The sequence below is a fragment of the Teleopsis dalmanni genome, chromosome 2 (assembly GCF_002237135.1).
Source record: "Teleopsis dalmanni isolate 2A chromosome 2, ASM223713v2, whole genome shotgun sequence".
NCBI classification, from domain to species: domain Eukaryota; kingdom Metazoa; phylum Arthropoda; class Insecta; order Diptera; family Diopsidae; genus Teleopsis; species Teleopsis dalmanni.
Genome location: NC_051847.1, coordinates 57,758,206 through 57,776,185, shown reverse-complemented (window position 1 = coordinate 57,776,185; position 17,980 = coordinate 57,758,206). Strand labels below are relative to the sequence as shown.

Genomic DNA, 17,980 nt, shown 5'->3' with positions numbered 1-17,980 from the left:
ATCCATGAATCCATTGATTGAAAAAGCTGTACTTCAAGATTTACTCTGAATCCATACAGTGGAAAAAAATGAGATTGGAAATTTCGCTTTAGAAATATTTTGATTCATAAAAGAGTCGCACTAGATCTCTAGATCATAGTGCGAAATCCCTCGAGTTGATTATAATAATGTTAAAATATGTTTATTTTTCTAATTTAAAAAAACATCGACTAATTTAAAATACCATTTATTAAGCTCTAGATCTCCAGTCCAAAATCCTTCAAATGATCAATCATAATGTTTATTGACATCTACTTCTCTGTCTTGAAAATATATAAGTAAATCAAATATATCTTTAATAGATTTCTGGATCACAGTTTTATATACATCAAATTAATTGCATTAATATTTTTTGAAGTTTACTTTTCTGTCTTACAAACATATTGGCAAATCTAATATACTACTCATTGATCTCTAGGTTTGCAGTGCAAAATTCTTCAAAGTAATAATAATAATGTATAATGACGTTTACTTCTCAGTCTTAAAAATTGATTATCCCTTTTAAAAAGAAATTTATTTATAGATGAGATAATGAAGTTGGAAAAAAATTTACTAAAATATATTAAACACAATTTTTCTATGTAGTTCCTCTTCCTGTACTTTCTATTGTATATTTTTTGTTAAGATTTTAAAATTAAATTCAACTTTATACGTAAATTAAAATGGAAATAACCTTCAATAAGATTATTTCTTTTCTCTTTTTTGCTTTTTCTTCTTTATTTTTTTCTTTTTTCACACAACAAACTTCCCTAAGATACGTTATCGAACGCTTAATATTTATTATTCCGAAAATAACAACTGAAAGTACAGCACTAGTCGCGTTTACTTGTATTGTTGTTCGTTTGAGGTAAGGTGGCAACTCATTGCATCGCTTGCAGCGTTACCATTGTGTACCAGTAATAATGCTTGTAATGTAAAAAATGTAGAAAATGTAAAAATGATAATGAAAACGATAATGCATTTTTGACAAGAGGAAACAAAATGGCAACAGATAATGCATGTATGAACACAGATTTGAGAAGGTGAGTTCGGATGATGACGAAAGTAGCACTGAAATCGCTGGAACTAACAGCGGAAACCGCACAATGCAAATGAAGCAAATGAAGGAAAGTTAAATTTTTTCTATTTTTGCGCATATCCTAAGGCAAATATCGTAATGATTTACTTTGTATGAGTACACCAAAATGAAAAGGTTGAAGTATATTTCAAACACATAGAGTGTGGATTGTGGTACATTGTTACAGGTCGAGTACGTATGGATTACATGACAACATCAAAAGGAATTCAAATCAAACTTTTCGGGTTACATCAATAATCCATTAACATTTTAGTGTACTTCAGCTGTCAAGCAAACCAAAGCTGGATATGTACAAACGGATAAATTGGTTTTATCTTTATTATACATATATATTTAATTTTTTTTTTTGTATTATTTGCAATGGAAGCACGCACACAGATACACATACATATATACTTAGGCTATATGCAAATTTAGCGGGCGAAATTATAAGAATGCATTCGCAAAATCATATTGAAATGACAATTTAATGAGTTCATATTAGAATTGAATATGCACGATTATGATTTTGATTCTTGTTTGTTGCAAAGTATTGGGAATTATTGTTAATGTTTCTTTTATATATATATATCTATATATGCTGAATAAAATGTACATATGTTTTATTTATATTATTTTTTAATGTACGAGTAAATATGTAAACAAGGTTTTATTAACTTTGGATTTTTTTTTATTTTTTAATGTTTGCGATTTTGGAAGCAATTACTCACAAAACGTTTATCTGTTTCGCCCTATAAAAATGAATGTAAGCACATTTGTTATTTTTAAAATTGTATAAAGTTTACCATTAAAAATGTTTAAAGGAAATAAAAAATGAAAAATTTTTAAAAAGTTTTATAAAACAAATTTAAATTAAATTTTATTAAGTTATTTATTACCCAAATACCCAACAGTTTCATTGATCAAAGAAATTAAAAAAAAGTGGTGAAAGCTTGTCATTTTTTATCTGTTCAGCACTACGGGTCACTGCTTAATAGGGAAGCATGCTATAAGACTGGGTCTTCCTTATAATGACCTTTGTCGCGGTTGTGGCTCTGAGGACGAGAAGGAAAGGAGATCAAAAATATTGGTTGGTTTTCCTTCACCTAATGGGGAAGTCGTTGCCTTTTTTGGGCGTTGATCGTATACTGTCTATATACGAATATCGCCTTTTCCTGTGGTACCTTAACGGGCCATTATTTGTGCTCAAGTGCGCTTCTTGGTAAACAAGGCCGCCACTCCAACCTAACCTAACCTTGTCATAAGACGTTCTAAGTTGAACAAGAACAACAAATTAATTCACAGCATCAATAAAAAGTATTTATTTTGGGCATGATGTTCAAAAATTATTAATAACAGATTAAGAAGTACTAGACTAAATTAGACAGTACGATTTTCTTTATTTGCACATAATAACAAGAGAATGTCAATCATCCAATGAACATCTGGACTAAAAACGTGCCTTAATAATTCTCTTAATTTTCTATCTATTACTGACATAAAATGACAGAGTTCAACTCTGGGCTCTGGATTTGCAAAATTAGATATTTAAATGCTGATATCGCTAGTTGCCATAGGTCTTTACGTGGCTTACAGCCCGCCTTTCAAATTTTCCTTTCCAAACCTAGGTACACATATGAAAAAGGATCATACTTTTTTTATTCTATACATAGAGATTTTTATGGCTGTAAAGTCATAAACAGATTTTTAAGGTCTTCTCACTTACCCCTACCTTATAAACCTATATATAGACATTTTTATGATTGTAAAGCCATTAATAGAATTTTAGGTCTCTTCATTCACCTATAGGTTATAAAGTCTATATCTCCGGGTAATTGCCTGCATAGTTTAATTTTCCCTCTTCAGCACCATTAACTAGCAAAGCGGTTAAGATAAATTTAAATTTATGAATTTTATAGTAAGACTACGAGTATTAATGTCAACTTTTTCACTAGACTACAGAATATGAACAACATCTTTAAGCAGTTGATTCTTGTTTTTAGTTTTGGTTTTCTGGTAGCTCTGTGGTATATCGAAATATATCCTCTGAAACTGTGCATGATATATTTTTATAAGATGTTAAATCTCACATAGGTATATCCGTAGTTTTCAGGACCATAAAATAGACCAAAAAATTCTCATCAATCAGTACCTTTTTTCTACTGCCGAACTCTAAACTGAACTACTTCGTACTGTGTCTCGTTCAAAATAAAGATAAAGCCATATTGTTGTAATATCTTCAATTCTTAGGTTGTGGGTTGTGAATATTGAATATAATTGACCTAATACGAATACCTTGCCTTTAATTTCATTTCACAAATAATTGGTAATCATAAAGCTTTAGTGATTATAACGTATGATTAGTGTCAAAATTTCCAGAAAAGTACTGTACCGTTCACACCTACGGACCAAATACCATATAGAGATATACATTGAGTGTAGTGCATGACTTGTTTTCACGACAGCTACTTTTTACTATTGCTGATGCATGTATTTTGTTAATTGACATTCTAATATGTGAAAAGAAAGATTTATTAAAAATTAAAGCGAAAAATCATTATGCCAACGGCTGTTGGACGATTTATACTCTTAAATGACTAGCCTTAATCTGAACATTTAAGACTTTAATTGATAGTTCTAATATTGAAGTTATTATTAAGAAGATAGATCAAATGCCAAGCTTAAGTAAAATTATTTTGTAACGACTTTATTATGTGAGAAGGTGTCTTATTATTAAAAGCAACATTCTATTACAATTCTTTTTATATGGTGTACTCATATTTCTTAAATTAGAAAGATCAATTATATTAAATGACTAGTAGGCACTACAGTCACATCCATTATTATTCGAGAATGTCGAGCTTTCTTAAACGATTTAGCTAAGCGTGTCAGGATTTAACTCATATGAGTTAAATTTAAATTTAAGGCAGACGAGCTTGCCAAGGCAGCAAAACAAAACTGGGCAAAAGAATTCTACTGTCAGATCACTGGGTTAACTTAGTCTAAATTGGACAAACAACGTTTAACACTACGGTATCGGTGCTGATGGTTCTCAGCATGCTGTGGCATGCTATAAGATTGGGTTTACCCTGTAATAAATTTGTCACGATTATGGGTCTAAGGATGATAGCCCTGCCTAGACTATCTTTTACTAGGAGAAAATCTAAAATCTTCGTGGCGCTTTTGCTTACTGATCAGTCCGATCAGTAAGCAGCCATTCTGCAAAATTAGGAGTAAGATTAGCCAGGTATCTAGAGTTGTCAAATTAGTTTATCGTTACCTAATGTGGAACTCGTTGGTAGCCGCCATTCCAACCTAACCTAAGATCAATTATTAGTACAGAATACTCACGCTCTCATGAGTATGACGTTCTCAGAGTATAATAGTGTAAGAATTATAAAGAAATGTAAGGTTAGTTACACTTGACACTCATAAGTACGCAGACGTGTTTTATTTAACTCAGAGTCTGACGCTAATAACTACTGGTAATTCTAAATATCTAATTTAGATTTAAAAAAGTTTTAGATAATTATAATTAATTATTAATATTGCACTAATCGTGACGATCTGAGATTTAAGGCAATCTGTTTTCGATTAATTTCTTGACCAATGACCTGTGGGCTTCAGGTACTTCAAACTAAAACTAAACTATAGAATTTATTAAAAGTTATTATTAAACATAAATATCATAAATAGGAAAAGTTAAGTTTACAACTTTTGTCAAAAATCTTTTTTAATAAATTTTAGAAAAAAAAAATTGTTTTTGAATCAAGCAAAATTACACTGAGAAAAATATTGAAATGATTGAAATTTTATTTACACAATTAGAATATACACGACTATATAAATTGGCTCGATTTAGCAACAGATTTTCTACTGAGTGTAAGATTTTGACATAAGCTGTGTTTAACGAATTAAATAATTTTAATTTAATTTAATTTAGTTAAATTGAATTAATTTGAAGTTTTGAAGTTAATTGAATTTCATGGTGGTGTGTATGTAAATTAGTGTACGAGATATCGAGCAGTATATGTGACCAATATTTGAATATGTAATAGTTTAAGTTTAAATTTAGCGATTATAATTTTAAATAAATTAATTTTTTTTTGTGTAATATTGTGTAAAAAACTGATATTAATTACGAATAAGATGCTTTGAAAATTAAAACAAGAAGCATTTTTAGAATTTTTAGTATAATTTTCTTTACATTCAAATAATCATATTAACACCACTTTTAAAGTAAAAAATTGATTATATGTCAATTTGCATAAAATATATATTAATATAATATTTTTTATATATATTATATATATGGTATATAAACATATATAGTAAAATAAAATGAAATGAAAAGTTCACTATAAATTAAAATATTGCATTATTGGGTGAATGGATTAAATGGAAAGCCTACCTGTGTGACTCTAAGCTCGGCCTGTGTACGTCTTAGTTCGGCGGCAGCCTTGTCCGCACGCTCCTGCGCACGATCGAGTTCTTGCGAAGTTGTCATCGTTGTGCGGCCAAATGTTGTCTAATTGTGGAGCAGAAAAATTTTATTAGTTGGGACGTTCACGATTTTATATGGTGAGAAGTCAGTTGCGAGTGTAACTGTGACTTCCGCACCGAAACTTGTGTAAACATCCAGCAGGAAAATGTGAAAAAATATATTTACAAAAATGGATCTTTACGTTTTGATTGATTTTTGAATGTTCATGGTTATTTTATTTATAATTTATTCCAATTTAATTTATTTATGTGTTATTTTAAATAATTCTGAAATAAAGTGTTCCATATGTATTTTTTTTTCAGAAATCAATCAAAATTATACAATTTTAATGTTTATACAAAAATGCAAGTGTGATGAAAAAATTGATTTGGGTATTTACAAACGGTTTAAAGTGCATTTAACGCTTTTACAACTCTTTGAATTTTCTTAGCAATCAGCAATTCAATGACTCTTAATCCCTTTTATTGCGCAGATTTACTTCATACCTATTTTTGTATAATTTTTTTTTATTAATTGGAACTCTCAAATTACAGATTATTACAAATTTACAGTCTTTGATTTTTAAATCTAATATTTTTTATATACTATATGCTATATCGATACTTCTTATAATATTTATCGGTTCAAAACTTCAAAATTCGGTTTATTGAAAGGTGATTAAACTTTTCCTTGACAATCACAAACCACAAGTGAATATAATGGACGAATGCTTCACTTTGTATTTCAAAGAATCAAAGAAGAATTTCAAAGAAATTATTGTACTTTAATAATATCTGTTGGTGTAGAACTCTAGATCTCATATAGTTCAATGATGAGGACACTATAGATATTTTTTATTAATTACAATCCATGAGTACGGATCTTTTATTTTGTATTTTTCAAAATTTTTATGTGTCAATGTTCTGTAATAATATCTATCAGTTAAAGACTCCAGAGCTCATTCGATTCAATAAAAGCTTTGATAATTAACACGCTACAACTATTTTCTGCTTTATGACACCCATGTTTTCTGATTCTTAAATTCTTCTTCTACTATCATCCTCTTTCGTGTCATAGTCATTTTTTTTTTACTTATATGTTTCTTTTTCCTACTTAATGCATACACTTGCATATACATTTAAATTGAGTTGAGCACTAGAGAAAAACTAGAAGCAACTAGCAAATACAAAAACTATGTACAATAAAAATAAAATATGACGGTCACGATGAATAAAATAGAGGCCTACAAATGTAAGAAATCAACAATAATGTAATAAATAAAATAGTCACTTCCGTCATAACAGATGTCAAATTAGAGCTTATATTAAAAAGTTAATAATATAAACCTAGTCTATTCATATACATTGTTCTTATCTACATTTTACTTTTAATTAGAATATACATTTGAGCGTCTATTTGAATTTTAATTCATACATAGTTTAATTTTTGGAACAATCTTGTAGATTTGATTTCTTTTTATACTTTATTTCTATGATATTTCAGTTCAATCTTTTCTTATTTTCACATTGTAGGATTTTTGAACCTTTACTTTCAAATCTAGAATACTTGCATTATATACGTATAAGAATATCAAAATATATTAGAAAAATAGAAGAATATCAATACTCAAAACAAGCTATACAAAAAAATATTTGAGGAGGTAATTATAAACTTATATAGTTTATATTACTACTTAAAATTTTTTTTTATCTATTAATTATATTTTATTTATTTTTTAATTGAATTATACACCTGATATATAAATAGGAGGATATAAAAAGATTGATCTTTGTGTCTTTCTTTTATTTATTTTCTATTTCTTTTCACTCTAAATCTTTGTGGCTTTCTATTATTTATTTTCTATTTCTTTTCATCTTATTCCCTCTATCGTCTATTCATTTTTATGGAGAATTAAATAAAAGGATGAATCTTTGTGTCTTTGTTTTATTTATTTTCTATTTATTTTCACTCTAAATCTTTGTGGCTTTCTATTATTTATTTTCTATTTCTTTTTACCTTATTCCCTCTATCGTCTATTCATTTTTATGGAGAATGAAATAAAAGGATAAATCTTTGTGTCTTTGTTTTATTTATTTTCTATTTCTCTTTATCTTATTACTTCCCTTCTATCGTCTATCTATTTTTAAGGAGGAGAAAATAAAAAGATAGATCTTTGTGTCTTTCTTTTATTAATTTTCTATTTCTTTTCACCCTATCACTTCTATCTTCTATAGCTTATTTATTTTAAAGGAGAATGAAATAAAAGAATAAATCTTTGTGGTTTTCTTTTATTTATTTTCTATTTATTTTCACCCTAAAACCTCCCTTCTATCGTCCATTTATTTTTAACGAAATAGAAAGATAAATCTATGTGTCTTTCTTTCATTTGTTTTTTATTTCTCTTTATCCTATTATCTTATTTCTTTCACGAATCTATTTCCAAGGCGGAGAAAAAAGAAGAATAGATCTTTGTGTCTTATTTTATTGATTTTCTGCTGCTTATTTTATTCTTCTTTTCTTCTACTTATGGTCAATGTTATTGGCTAATCCTCTAAATGATGTATGAAGTACCTTAGCATGAAGGAACGTTGATATAATATTAATGTGAACTTACCGATATTTTGCCAGATTCAAACATTAATTTTTGTACCGACTGAAAAATTTTACATTTAAAAACAATTAATAGTAAATTTTAAATTTGTTTAATTTCTTTAAGTTTTTTGTTTTTTGTTTTGAGTTCAGGCATACTTTCTTAGCTTAGATGAATTGAAAATGAGCATTCACGGAACATTTTCCAAGCTCGACTACTGATTTCAGATGAGCGCAGGGAATAAAAGGTGCATTAATATTGGCGATTGCTAATTTATTTAAAAATTTTGAATTAATATTAATAATTATTTAACAAAGTAACGTGTATTAAAAATTTTTATTTTTGTGATTTTATGTTTTGTTTTGTTTTATCTTTTTTTTTTCTGCAGTGCTAATTTATTTTACAAAAATTCATTAAACCAAAACCATTCAAACTTTTAATGTTGATCATTACAATTTACAAATGTAGTTTTAAACTTAATGAAGCAATAAAACGTGATACTAAATAAATTGCAATTAGTGAAACTATTTTGTATGCAGTGCAATGTCAAAGGTCAAACACAGAATCAAGAGTTGAGATACAATTAAGCTGCTGTGCGTGATTCTATGCTGTGACTGCTTCACTTTTGAATGCTTTGATACGTGTGTTTCCTTCCATAGAACCTAAAGGACATTTGTGTTCAAATTTATGATTCGTAACGAAACACAACAAAAACAAAAAATAAATATTAAAAATTTAATCATTTTAATTAAACTACGTAAAGGACTAATAAAATTTAATAGGTTGGCTGGATATCTCTCTATTTCATGATATGTAATTGCTAGGCTCGAAAAAATATTTCTAGGCTCTATTATATTCTCATTTGTGAATGGTTTTTCTTTCATGTTGGTCAAGAATAATTAATAGATATAAGGGTTCTCTAATAAAGATTATGGTCAAAAAGATGATATTGGTCAAAAATAACTAATAGATACAGGGGTTCTTTTACGAAGATTATGGTCAAAAAATGATGTTGGTCAAAAATAACTAATAGATACAAAGATTCTGTAACGAAGATTATGGTTATTGATTGATATTTTGGGAAATAAATTTAGCAGAGTTGGCTTGATATCTCTCTATTTCATGATATGTAATTTCTAGGCTCGAAAAAGTTCTATTATATTCTCATTTGTGAATGGTTTTTCTTTCATGTTGGGCAAGAATAATTAATAGGTATAGGGGTTCTCTAATGAAGGTTATGGTCAAAAAGATGATATTGATCAAAAATAACTAATAGATACAGGGGTTCTCTTACGAAGATTATGGTCAAAAAATAATATTGGTTAAAAATAACTAATAGATACAAAGATTCTGTAATAAAGATTATTGTCTTTGATAGAATTTTTTGATTACGACTCTTTTTTAAAACTACACATCATCTAATTTTTTACAAAATATGTTTCTTATTTTGTACAGTAGTTATGTTATGTTAAGACTTTTCGAGTTAGTGCTTCTGGGCACTATTAATTCTGCAGAGTCCCGCCCATCTCACTGACTAATTTGAGTATTCCTAATAATCTTCATGATTATTCAATGATTGATCTATGATCTGCGTACCGGCCCATGCGGTTAGTGATTACTCTGAGATTAGATAGCGCTAAGTAGGGCAGGCTGTCGGTTTTCATGTAGATGTACATTGACAGTAGTAAATTACAACAATACAATTTTATTTATATACATTTGTATACTTTTTATTGTATATATTATTGCATTTATTGCACTATATAAGTATATTAAGTCACATACTTTAATAAAAAATGTAGGAAATCTTTTAAAACTATGGTTGTGTACTATAATTGTATTTTAGGCACATATTGTATTTCCATATAAAATATATTAAGTAATATTATGTTAATCTGGTTTATCGTAAGTCATATATATGACTAGGCACCACCTTAGCGATACGATATGGAACTTAAGCGTTTAAGCGTCAAAAGTATTTGGAATTCTATTTCTGAGATGGAGTCGCTAAACATTTTATTGAAATAGATCCACTATGCATTTTTTAAAGCAAATATTAAGATCAAGCCTTATAGAGATTTGCATTTGATGTAGGATGTTTCTTCGGTATGAAGAAGTTTCCTGACCAAACTAATACAAAATAAAGCTATAACACCTCTCACTTCAAAACTCATTCGGTTTAGTGAGAGTCAAATAGATATATTGGACTCGCTTAGTTTATAATATAAAAGGTCTCTATATAACATTGATTTATTTAATAGAAGGTTTTTGGAAACTAATTCAGAGTCCATAGAGAGAATAGAGAGAGAGAAAAAAAAAGTGAAAGAAGAAGGAGAAAGATGTTTGTGTATAAATAGAGAAATTTATTTTCAAGACTGTAGGTATTTAAATGCTAGAGAGAGAGAGAGAGTGTGAGTTTGAAAGAGAAAGAAAGAGAGAGAAAGAGAGAGAGAGAAAGAGTGAAAGAAGAAGGAGAAGGATATCTGTGTATAAATACAGAAATTTCTTTTCAAGCCTGTAGGTATTTAAAAGAAAATTTTGATTCTGTTTTATTAAACTATGAGTCTTGATTCTTCTTGATTCTTTTTCTTCTTGAGTTAATGCTATTACGCACTTTTACTCTATAATTTACTCTATAATGGCTTATCTCTACCCCACACTAGGCTTTAACTAAGCTAAAAAAAAAAACATATCATTTATTTGTCTTTTAGTTGATGACGGACCTTAAATCAGCATATTTTCCTGAGTATAACTATATTAAACAAAAATTAGGATGTATTGGTATTTCTTTTCCTTTAGGTGTTATTTATTTATTATTAGAATGGACGATAAATTTTTCGAAACTAAAAGTTTATTGTATCTGGTTGAAATCTGTTTTATTAAACTACGAGTATAACTATATTAAATAAAAATTAGGAAATTACTAATTATGTATAAAGGATTCTAAATTTTTGTGTATTAATACCATAAGGTAGAGTTTTTGAGTTCTTTTTGTTTGGATTATTCTAAAGATGTTTGTCTCTACGTAATTGACTTCTGAAGAGTCCATTTGAAACAAAATTAATTTGATAGCTCTTAATGTTAAATAAATTCTATTTTCATTTTCATTAAAATAAATTCAAAAAAAAAAAATGAAATTAAATGTAGGAAGATGTCCTTGAACTTTTATGGATTCAAAACCTGCTACAGTTCACTTTTTTTTTATTCGAAGCATTCAAAAGCTGTCTATGGTGCGGAAAAAGCTTTTTCTTTTATTAGAAAAAAAGTCATTTGGCATAATTAGTATTCACAAATAAGAAAAAAAGAAAACAAAGAACAGAAAACAAAAAAAGAATAGTGAAATATAAATAATAGTAATATTAAGAGAATAATAGTTAAAAGTACATACAGTGAATGTGAAGCAATTTAGTGTAAATGACTTTTTTTCCATTCTTATTTTAATTTTTTTTTCTCTATTAAATTTAATACGAACAAACTATGTTTAATCAAGCTATTCCCTGCTGGCAACACTACGTATCTTTTATATTTTATATTTTACATTTCATTTCTATTTTTAATTCATAATTCAAAACGTTAAACTATGATTTGTAAGAATTTAAAAAAAGGATAAAATCTTACTTTATGCAGTGAGGTTTGTTCTTCTAGCTGCAGCTATTTAAATGGTTGTAGTATTTGGTAGTAGTAGTTATATGCGAGTACAAAAAAATAGTAGTAGTAGTAGTAGAGGTGATAGGTAGGTAGGTGGTTGGTTGGTTGGTTGGTTGGTAGTAGAGTAAACGAGTAAGTGTACATGTAAATAGTAATTGGTTTTTGTTTTTTTTAAATATACAATTAGGACATATATATATATATATAATATGTTAATGGAGTACATATACAACAATAAAAAAATTTTTTTTTGTCTAAAAAATAAGCACATAGATATATACAGTTAACTAAATTTTGTATATATACACTCTTATAAGTAATGATCAATGTAAAATTGGATTTTGTGCACGAGTACCTGGGAACGTTCCAAATCGTGTTTCAATCGCTCGTTCTCCAACTCCAAACGTGCAATCCGTTGTTTTGTCGCTTCCCAATCGGCGTTGCTGCGTCCCATTTCACATGTTGCCTTTTCGAGTTCAGCTTTCGATTTACCCAATTCACTCTGTGAGGCTTCGAGTTTTATTTCAAGACGTTCACGTTCGGTGACTGCACGTTCAAGGCGTGTATTAAGTTTTTCAACTTCACTCTCCACTGCGCGTAATTTAATTTTATAATCGGCAATCTCGCGTTCATGTAATTCACGCTCCTCTTGTTTGTCATGTTCGGCACGATCTCGCTGCTCTCGCAATTGAGTCATTTGTTTCTCTTTATCGCCGATAGCTTCTTCAAGGCTTGTGAGAGCGCCCTCTGAACTACTGTGGTGTGCTTGCATTGCTGATAATCGTGCACGTGCCATATCAACTTGATTATCTTTTTCTTTTAAAAGATCTTCAAGATTTTCAATCTATATAGAGAGTATAATAATTATGTATATTTCAGGATTTATAATTTTGTGGGATTCTTTATTGGAGAATTGATTGGGTATTACATAGTTCAACTGAAAAAATTGTTGGGCAATATTGGGTATATAAAGAACTAGAGAATTGGACTTTCAATTGAAATGGAGCAGTTCGACCAACAAATATTTTATATTGTAAAATTTCTTTAATTTATATGATAAAAGAAAGAGAAGTATAAACAATGAAAGAAATTGTTAAAGTCATTGCTGTCCTCTTAGGAATTATATAATGTATAGAAGATGACATTATTATCTATATATTTATATTTGGTGAAATATATCTACTAATATTTAATAGAAGACCTAAAGTCGCTGATGTTTTTTTAGAAGTTTTAAATTCCATTTATTAGGAGATTATTTTCTTATTTTTTCTCATATTTTCAAAAACCCATATCTGATAAAATAAAGAAGTTGATAATAATGCAAAAATTTCATCACTAATATGTTTTTAGTCAGTAACAGTAAAATAGAAAGTACTTAGTGAACTTCATACGTTATGAAAATAATCATTTTCAACGTATATATTATATATATATATTGTATATATATAGTGTATTTATTACAAAATTATGTTTCAAAAAAAATTATTTAAATAGTTTGTATTACAAATTATTTATCATTAATACCACTTTAGGTAGTGGACTCATTTAAGTGAAGCTTTTTGGAAACTAATTTAAACTTCATATGGAATCATTTATTTGGAAAAAGTTCATTATATCTAGTATAAAATGGTCCGTAATATTTAAGAGGGACTTGAACCATAAATCACTTCAATTCCCTGGTCATCTATACAAGTGATATCGGATATATACATCAGGAAAGGAGACTCCTAAGTAGATGGACGAATTCATGTGCGGCCCGAGCAGTAATAGTGTAAATTTGTCGTTGGAAGTAGCCCATAACCTAACAGTTTCTAGATTTACCATCTAGAAAGGTTGAAGTTTGAACTTTTTGAAAAAAATAAAACAAACGTCTAAAAAATATTTCAATTAATCTGATGTATAAATATAATGATTTATGTGTTATAAGATAAATATTATGACCCACGGCTGATACTGTAGTCATAGGAAGCAGCCGATATCCAAACAGAATCTATCACAAAGGTTGGAGTCGAAAATTTTGAAGTTTAAATTAAAAAGACTAAGATCTGTCAATCAGTAATTTTGGATTCTAAATTGTTTATTAAAACCGAATTGTTTATATATTGCTTGGGTTTAAAAATACGTTATAATTTAATGAACCATACTTCAAAATTGCGACAAAAATATTTACTGCCTTTGACACTCAGGGTATTATATTGTAAATATAATGCTTGCTTTTTAATGCCAAGTGCCATAAATGGACTTTAAAATTAATTCCAGTAATGTTGTTGATTGTCATATTTATATATAGACACAATATAATCGCAGGGGTAGTATAGATATGTTGTTTTTCGGATGTTTTATATTCAAAAACAGTTTCAACGGACAGCATCATTTGATAACGACATTTTGTTAAGAAACTTTTTATATATTATTATTATTAATTTATATATTAATATTTCATAATATAGAATTTTATATAATATTATTGGTATTATTGATTTAAGTAATATAATATATAAAATAGTTATATGAAAGTTTAATGGATAGAACTACTATTGAATTAGTATTACTTGCTAGCAAAATACTCCTATACATTTAAATATTAAACATACTACACATAATTACTATAAATATATATAACTGGACTTGATGAAACATTCATTAGATATTAGCATTAAGGATGGTTTTTATATAAGGATTATTTGGATTTATTTATGGCGCACCTTTCTTTGTAGCACATTAATTTTACGATCTTTTATATCCATGTGATCCTTTAGTTCAGTCAGTTCACTGGTTAGGCGATTACGTTCCTGCACAGTTTGTAATGTGCCTTGTGTTTTCTTCTCAATAAGCCGATTTTTCTCTTCCAGTCTGGCGCGCATTTCCTCAACATCGGTCTGTAGCATATTATAGTGTTCTTCCTTGGCACATAGTGATTCTTTGAGAACAGCTATGTGCCGCTGATAGTCCTATTTTATTAAAAATATACATAAAATAGCAGGAGTAAGATAGAGACAATATTGGGGATTGGGGGTAAATGTTTTTCAATTATTTACAAAAATTATTTAAAATGTTTTTTTCTAATTTGTTATTGTTTTTTATCTTCACCAATGCTGTGGCCAATTATTTACCTGATGCTGTTCTTCCAATGTTTTCATTTTGGCCGCCATCGCCAATATTTCTTGATCCCTTCTTTGTATTTCAAGACGGAATTCGTCCAACTTTAAAATCATATATAAAAATTTAAGAAATAAAGAAAATTTTTGAATGAATATAAATTTTTTATAGAGTTTTTTTATTTTTTTATAGAGATTTCAGTTTAATTGAAGTGTGTTTGGATTTAATTTGTCTAATGGCATACGTAATATGTAGCAAAATGCATGGCAGTGTTAGTTTCTGGGATAAGTTTGTATGATATCTGATATTTGATATTTGAATGAGAGTTGTGTTAGCTTAAATTTAAAAATGTTTATGGCCAAATGGACGAAATTCGAGTATCAAGTGTGGAATGTTCAGATGTTCACATGGTGTGATATCAAATGAAACCAGCATGTAGCGCAATGGACTCAATGTGAATGTTCTTTCTTTTTTTTTCTTTTTGTTGGCAACAAATAAATTTGTTTTTCTTTCTTACTAGCAGAGACCGCTACTGTATATTTCTGTGTATTCTGGTATTCTGTACCCTGTGTGGTGTGAAGTGAAGTGTGTATTGTTGGGTATTTTTTGTTTTTGGTGTCTCTGGCTTCACCTATGGGTTGTCTTGGTAGCCAAGTGTTTCCATGGAATTAAAATAATATTACTTTTGCATTGCCAAAATATTATGGTTTGTTTACGAGAAGAGATTTGTTTGTTTGTTTATTTTTATTTAAATTCATTTTATTTATTTCAATAAAAGTTTTAAGAGTTTATAATATATATATTTATTTTTTTTTTTTGTTTTTTCATATAATATTAACAATAACTTTTTGCATAATAGTTTAATTAATAATTTGACTCAGTTTATTATTTTTGTAAAAATACTGTTGGAGTGTGTACTGTTAAGTACTAAAATAAAAATTTTATATAGAATAAATAAGTACTTTATTTCATACGAGTATTGCAATTGTTAATAAAATTATTTAAAATAAATAAATATTTTTTAAATTATTAATATTTAATATAGATTTAAGCAATTAATTCTTTTTGTTTCGGTTTTCTCTATATATATTTTTTCTTTTATATTAGTCAGTTAGTTATAGTATATAAGTAATAATACATGTACATATTTTTATATATATATATTTTTATTGTTTTTGTATTGTATTTGAATTTGTATTAAATTAAAGTAAAAAACAGTCAGTATATATGTAAAATTATGTACTTTTATAAATGCATACATGTTGTCCATTCATTGAATGATTTTTTATTAGTAAATTGGCTAGTCTGAGCTATGTTAATAATTAATATATTTGAAGTATATCATTAAAATAGTAAAACATTGTTATATTCATATATGTATAGCAAATAGCAAATTCAATCAATAAAGTATTAGCAACAATTTAATTAATAAAAGCTACGCTTGTAAAGTATTCAACTATAAAGATTTAAGGTTATTCACTTATTTAGGTTTCAATAAATTTTTTTAACGCTACACAACAAAGTTTTTAAAACGCTTTTAAGGACATAATAAAATCGTTGAAGTTTTTTTTTATCGTTGCAAACTAAGTTCACAGTTAAGGTAAAGAATTAATAATATTTTTTTTGGGAAAATTAATTGATTCAAGAGTTGAAATAATTACTAATGATAATACTTATTAATATCTTGTATAAATTTTTGACTTATATAAAAAGTATTTAAGTATGGTTAAAATTCTGTTTCTAGGAATCCACGTAGTCGTTTTTACTTATCGTGTGACCTTATAAAACTTATAAAGTTTGAAGTCATATCGAACCTTTGATAAAACACACTATGCTCTTCAGTGAACAGTTTTGTAACTCACAAAGATCCTATACAGAACTATGTGTTAGAATGCTAAACCCAGACCTCACATATCCTGCACAATGCCAAAGCAGATGTGAGTAGAAGTTAGTTTTTTGTAAGATTTGACAATTTGAACAATTTCAGCGGTTGTTAAACGATTTATGTTCTAAATTGGCAAACTTTAAATGGCAATGGGATGATAATTTTATTGGATTTGTAACTATAATGCTAAATTAGAGTTATAAAATGGTTAATCCTTTATAATATTGCAAGCTTTTATTAGTGTTATCATTATTATGAGTAGAAAGGATACTGGTTCATTGCTACCTAAAAGTTCTTGTTGGTTAAGGCCTATAGATCATATTCGGTTGAATAAGATCCAGACAGAGATACTAAATTCATTACCTGACAATTGCCAGATTTGTTGCAAGATACGTTAGTATAAGATTTTTATTTAAATTAGCTAAGCGTAATAAAAACTTTCCATTATTTTTTCACATACGTAGTCGAACCTCTCCATAATGTATTTGTTGGCACCTGCAGTATACTTTGTTATAATGATAATAAAGTACATTATTTATAGCATTCAATTACTACTATATATCAATAGTTAGAGTTTACATCAATAAGATAAGTTATTATCGGAATATTGGCTGTTATCGGAGTGATGCGACCATGACAGCTCTTTTGTACTGTTGATCGAACCTAACTGAATAGAATATAATCCGCTTTCGAATGAGGCCTTCAATATCAGCTATTAAGAGTTTTCTTATATTCGAAACTTTGAAAATTTCAAGCAAGGATATGGATTCTCTACCAAATAATTTCTTCTTTCTTGTCCCGATAAAAGCCGGACACCCGCAAGGAATATGAAGTCTTTATTCACATTAAATAGTTGATACAGTTCAGAACTATTAGAGATTTCATTTATAAGTATATAAGTATATAATTCAAATTTAATTATAATAACATAAATAATAATATAAAACTAATACTCATTTCATTTGGAAGAGTTGTCAATTTTTGTTTGATTGGCTGAAGTTATAGGTAAATATAGAGAACAAGAAAATTATTCTTTTTCAAAAAAATATTTGACTGCTTAAAAATTTTCATTATAGAGAAAAATTCGCTGTAGAGGTTCACTGTGTAGAGATTCCAGTATAATATATTGTAAAAATCAAAGTTGTTTTAACGTGACTTCATTATAAAGATTAATTCCTT

The 17,980-nt window shown here is 27.9% G+C and overlaps 2 protein-coding genes across 2 annotated transcripts in view; one reads left to right on the top strand and one right to left on the bottom strand.

The window, feature by feature from the left end:
* Nucleotides 1-1,794: 1,794 nt before the first annotated feature.
* LOC119674646 (ELKS/Rab6-interacting/CAST family member 1-like) lies at nucleotides 1,795-15,032 on the bottom strand. Its single transcript, XM_038085794.1, has 6 exons — nucleotides 14,931-15,032; nucleotides 14,523-14,768; nucleotides 12,173-12,661; nucleotides 11,788-11,820; nucleotides 5,508-5,624; nucleotides 1,795-1,848 (listed from the first exon to the last, which is right to left on the bottom strand). The coding sequence occupies exons 1-6, from the start codon at nucleotides 15,030-15,032 to the stop codon at nucleotides 1,795-1,797; spliced, it is 1,041 nt and encodes a 346-aa protein (XP_037941722.1).
* Nucleotides 15,033-15,175: 143 nt separating this feature from the next.
* LOC119674644 (uncharacterized protein DDB_G0271670-like) overlaps nucleotides 15,176-17,980 on the top strand; it is a 14,003-nt gene continuing 11,198 nt past the window's right edge. Inside the window, exon 1 of the mRNA XM_038085793.1 lies at nucleotides 15,176-15,204. Within this exon, the coding sequence (XP_037941721.1) occupies nucleotides 15,176-15,204 (29 nt within the window). The remainder of the gene's footprint in view (nucleotides 15,205-17,980) is intronic.

What these genes read in the sequence shown, in the direction of transcription:
- LOC119674646 (XM_038085794.1), bottom strand. Translation starts at nt 15,032, where the DNA reads ATGATTTTAAAGTTGGACGAATTCCGTCTTGAAATACAAAGAAGGGAT. An exon ending in TTAATGTGCTACAAAGAAAG is followed by an intron (nt 12,662 to 14,522) that starts GTGCGCCATAAA and finishes CTCTCTATATAG; the next exon opens with ATTGAAAATCTTGAAGATCT. An exon ending in AACAAACCTCACTGCATAAA is followed by an intron (nt 5,625 to 11,787) that starts GTAAGATTTTAT and finishes CTCCACAATTAG; the next exon opens with ACAACATTTGGCCGCACAAC.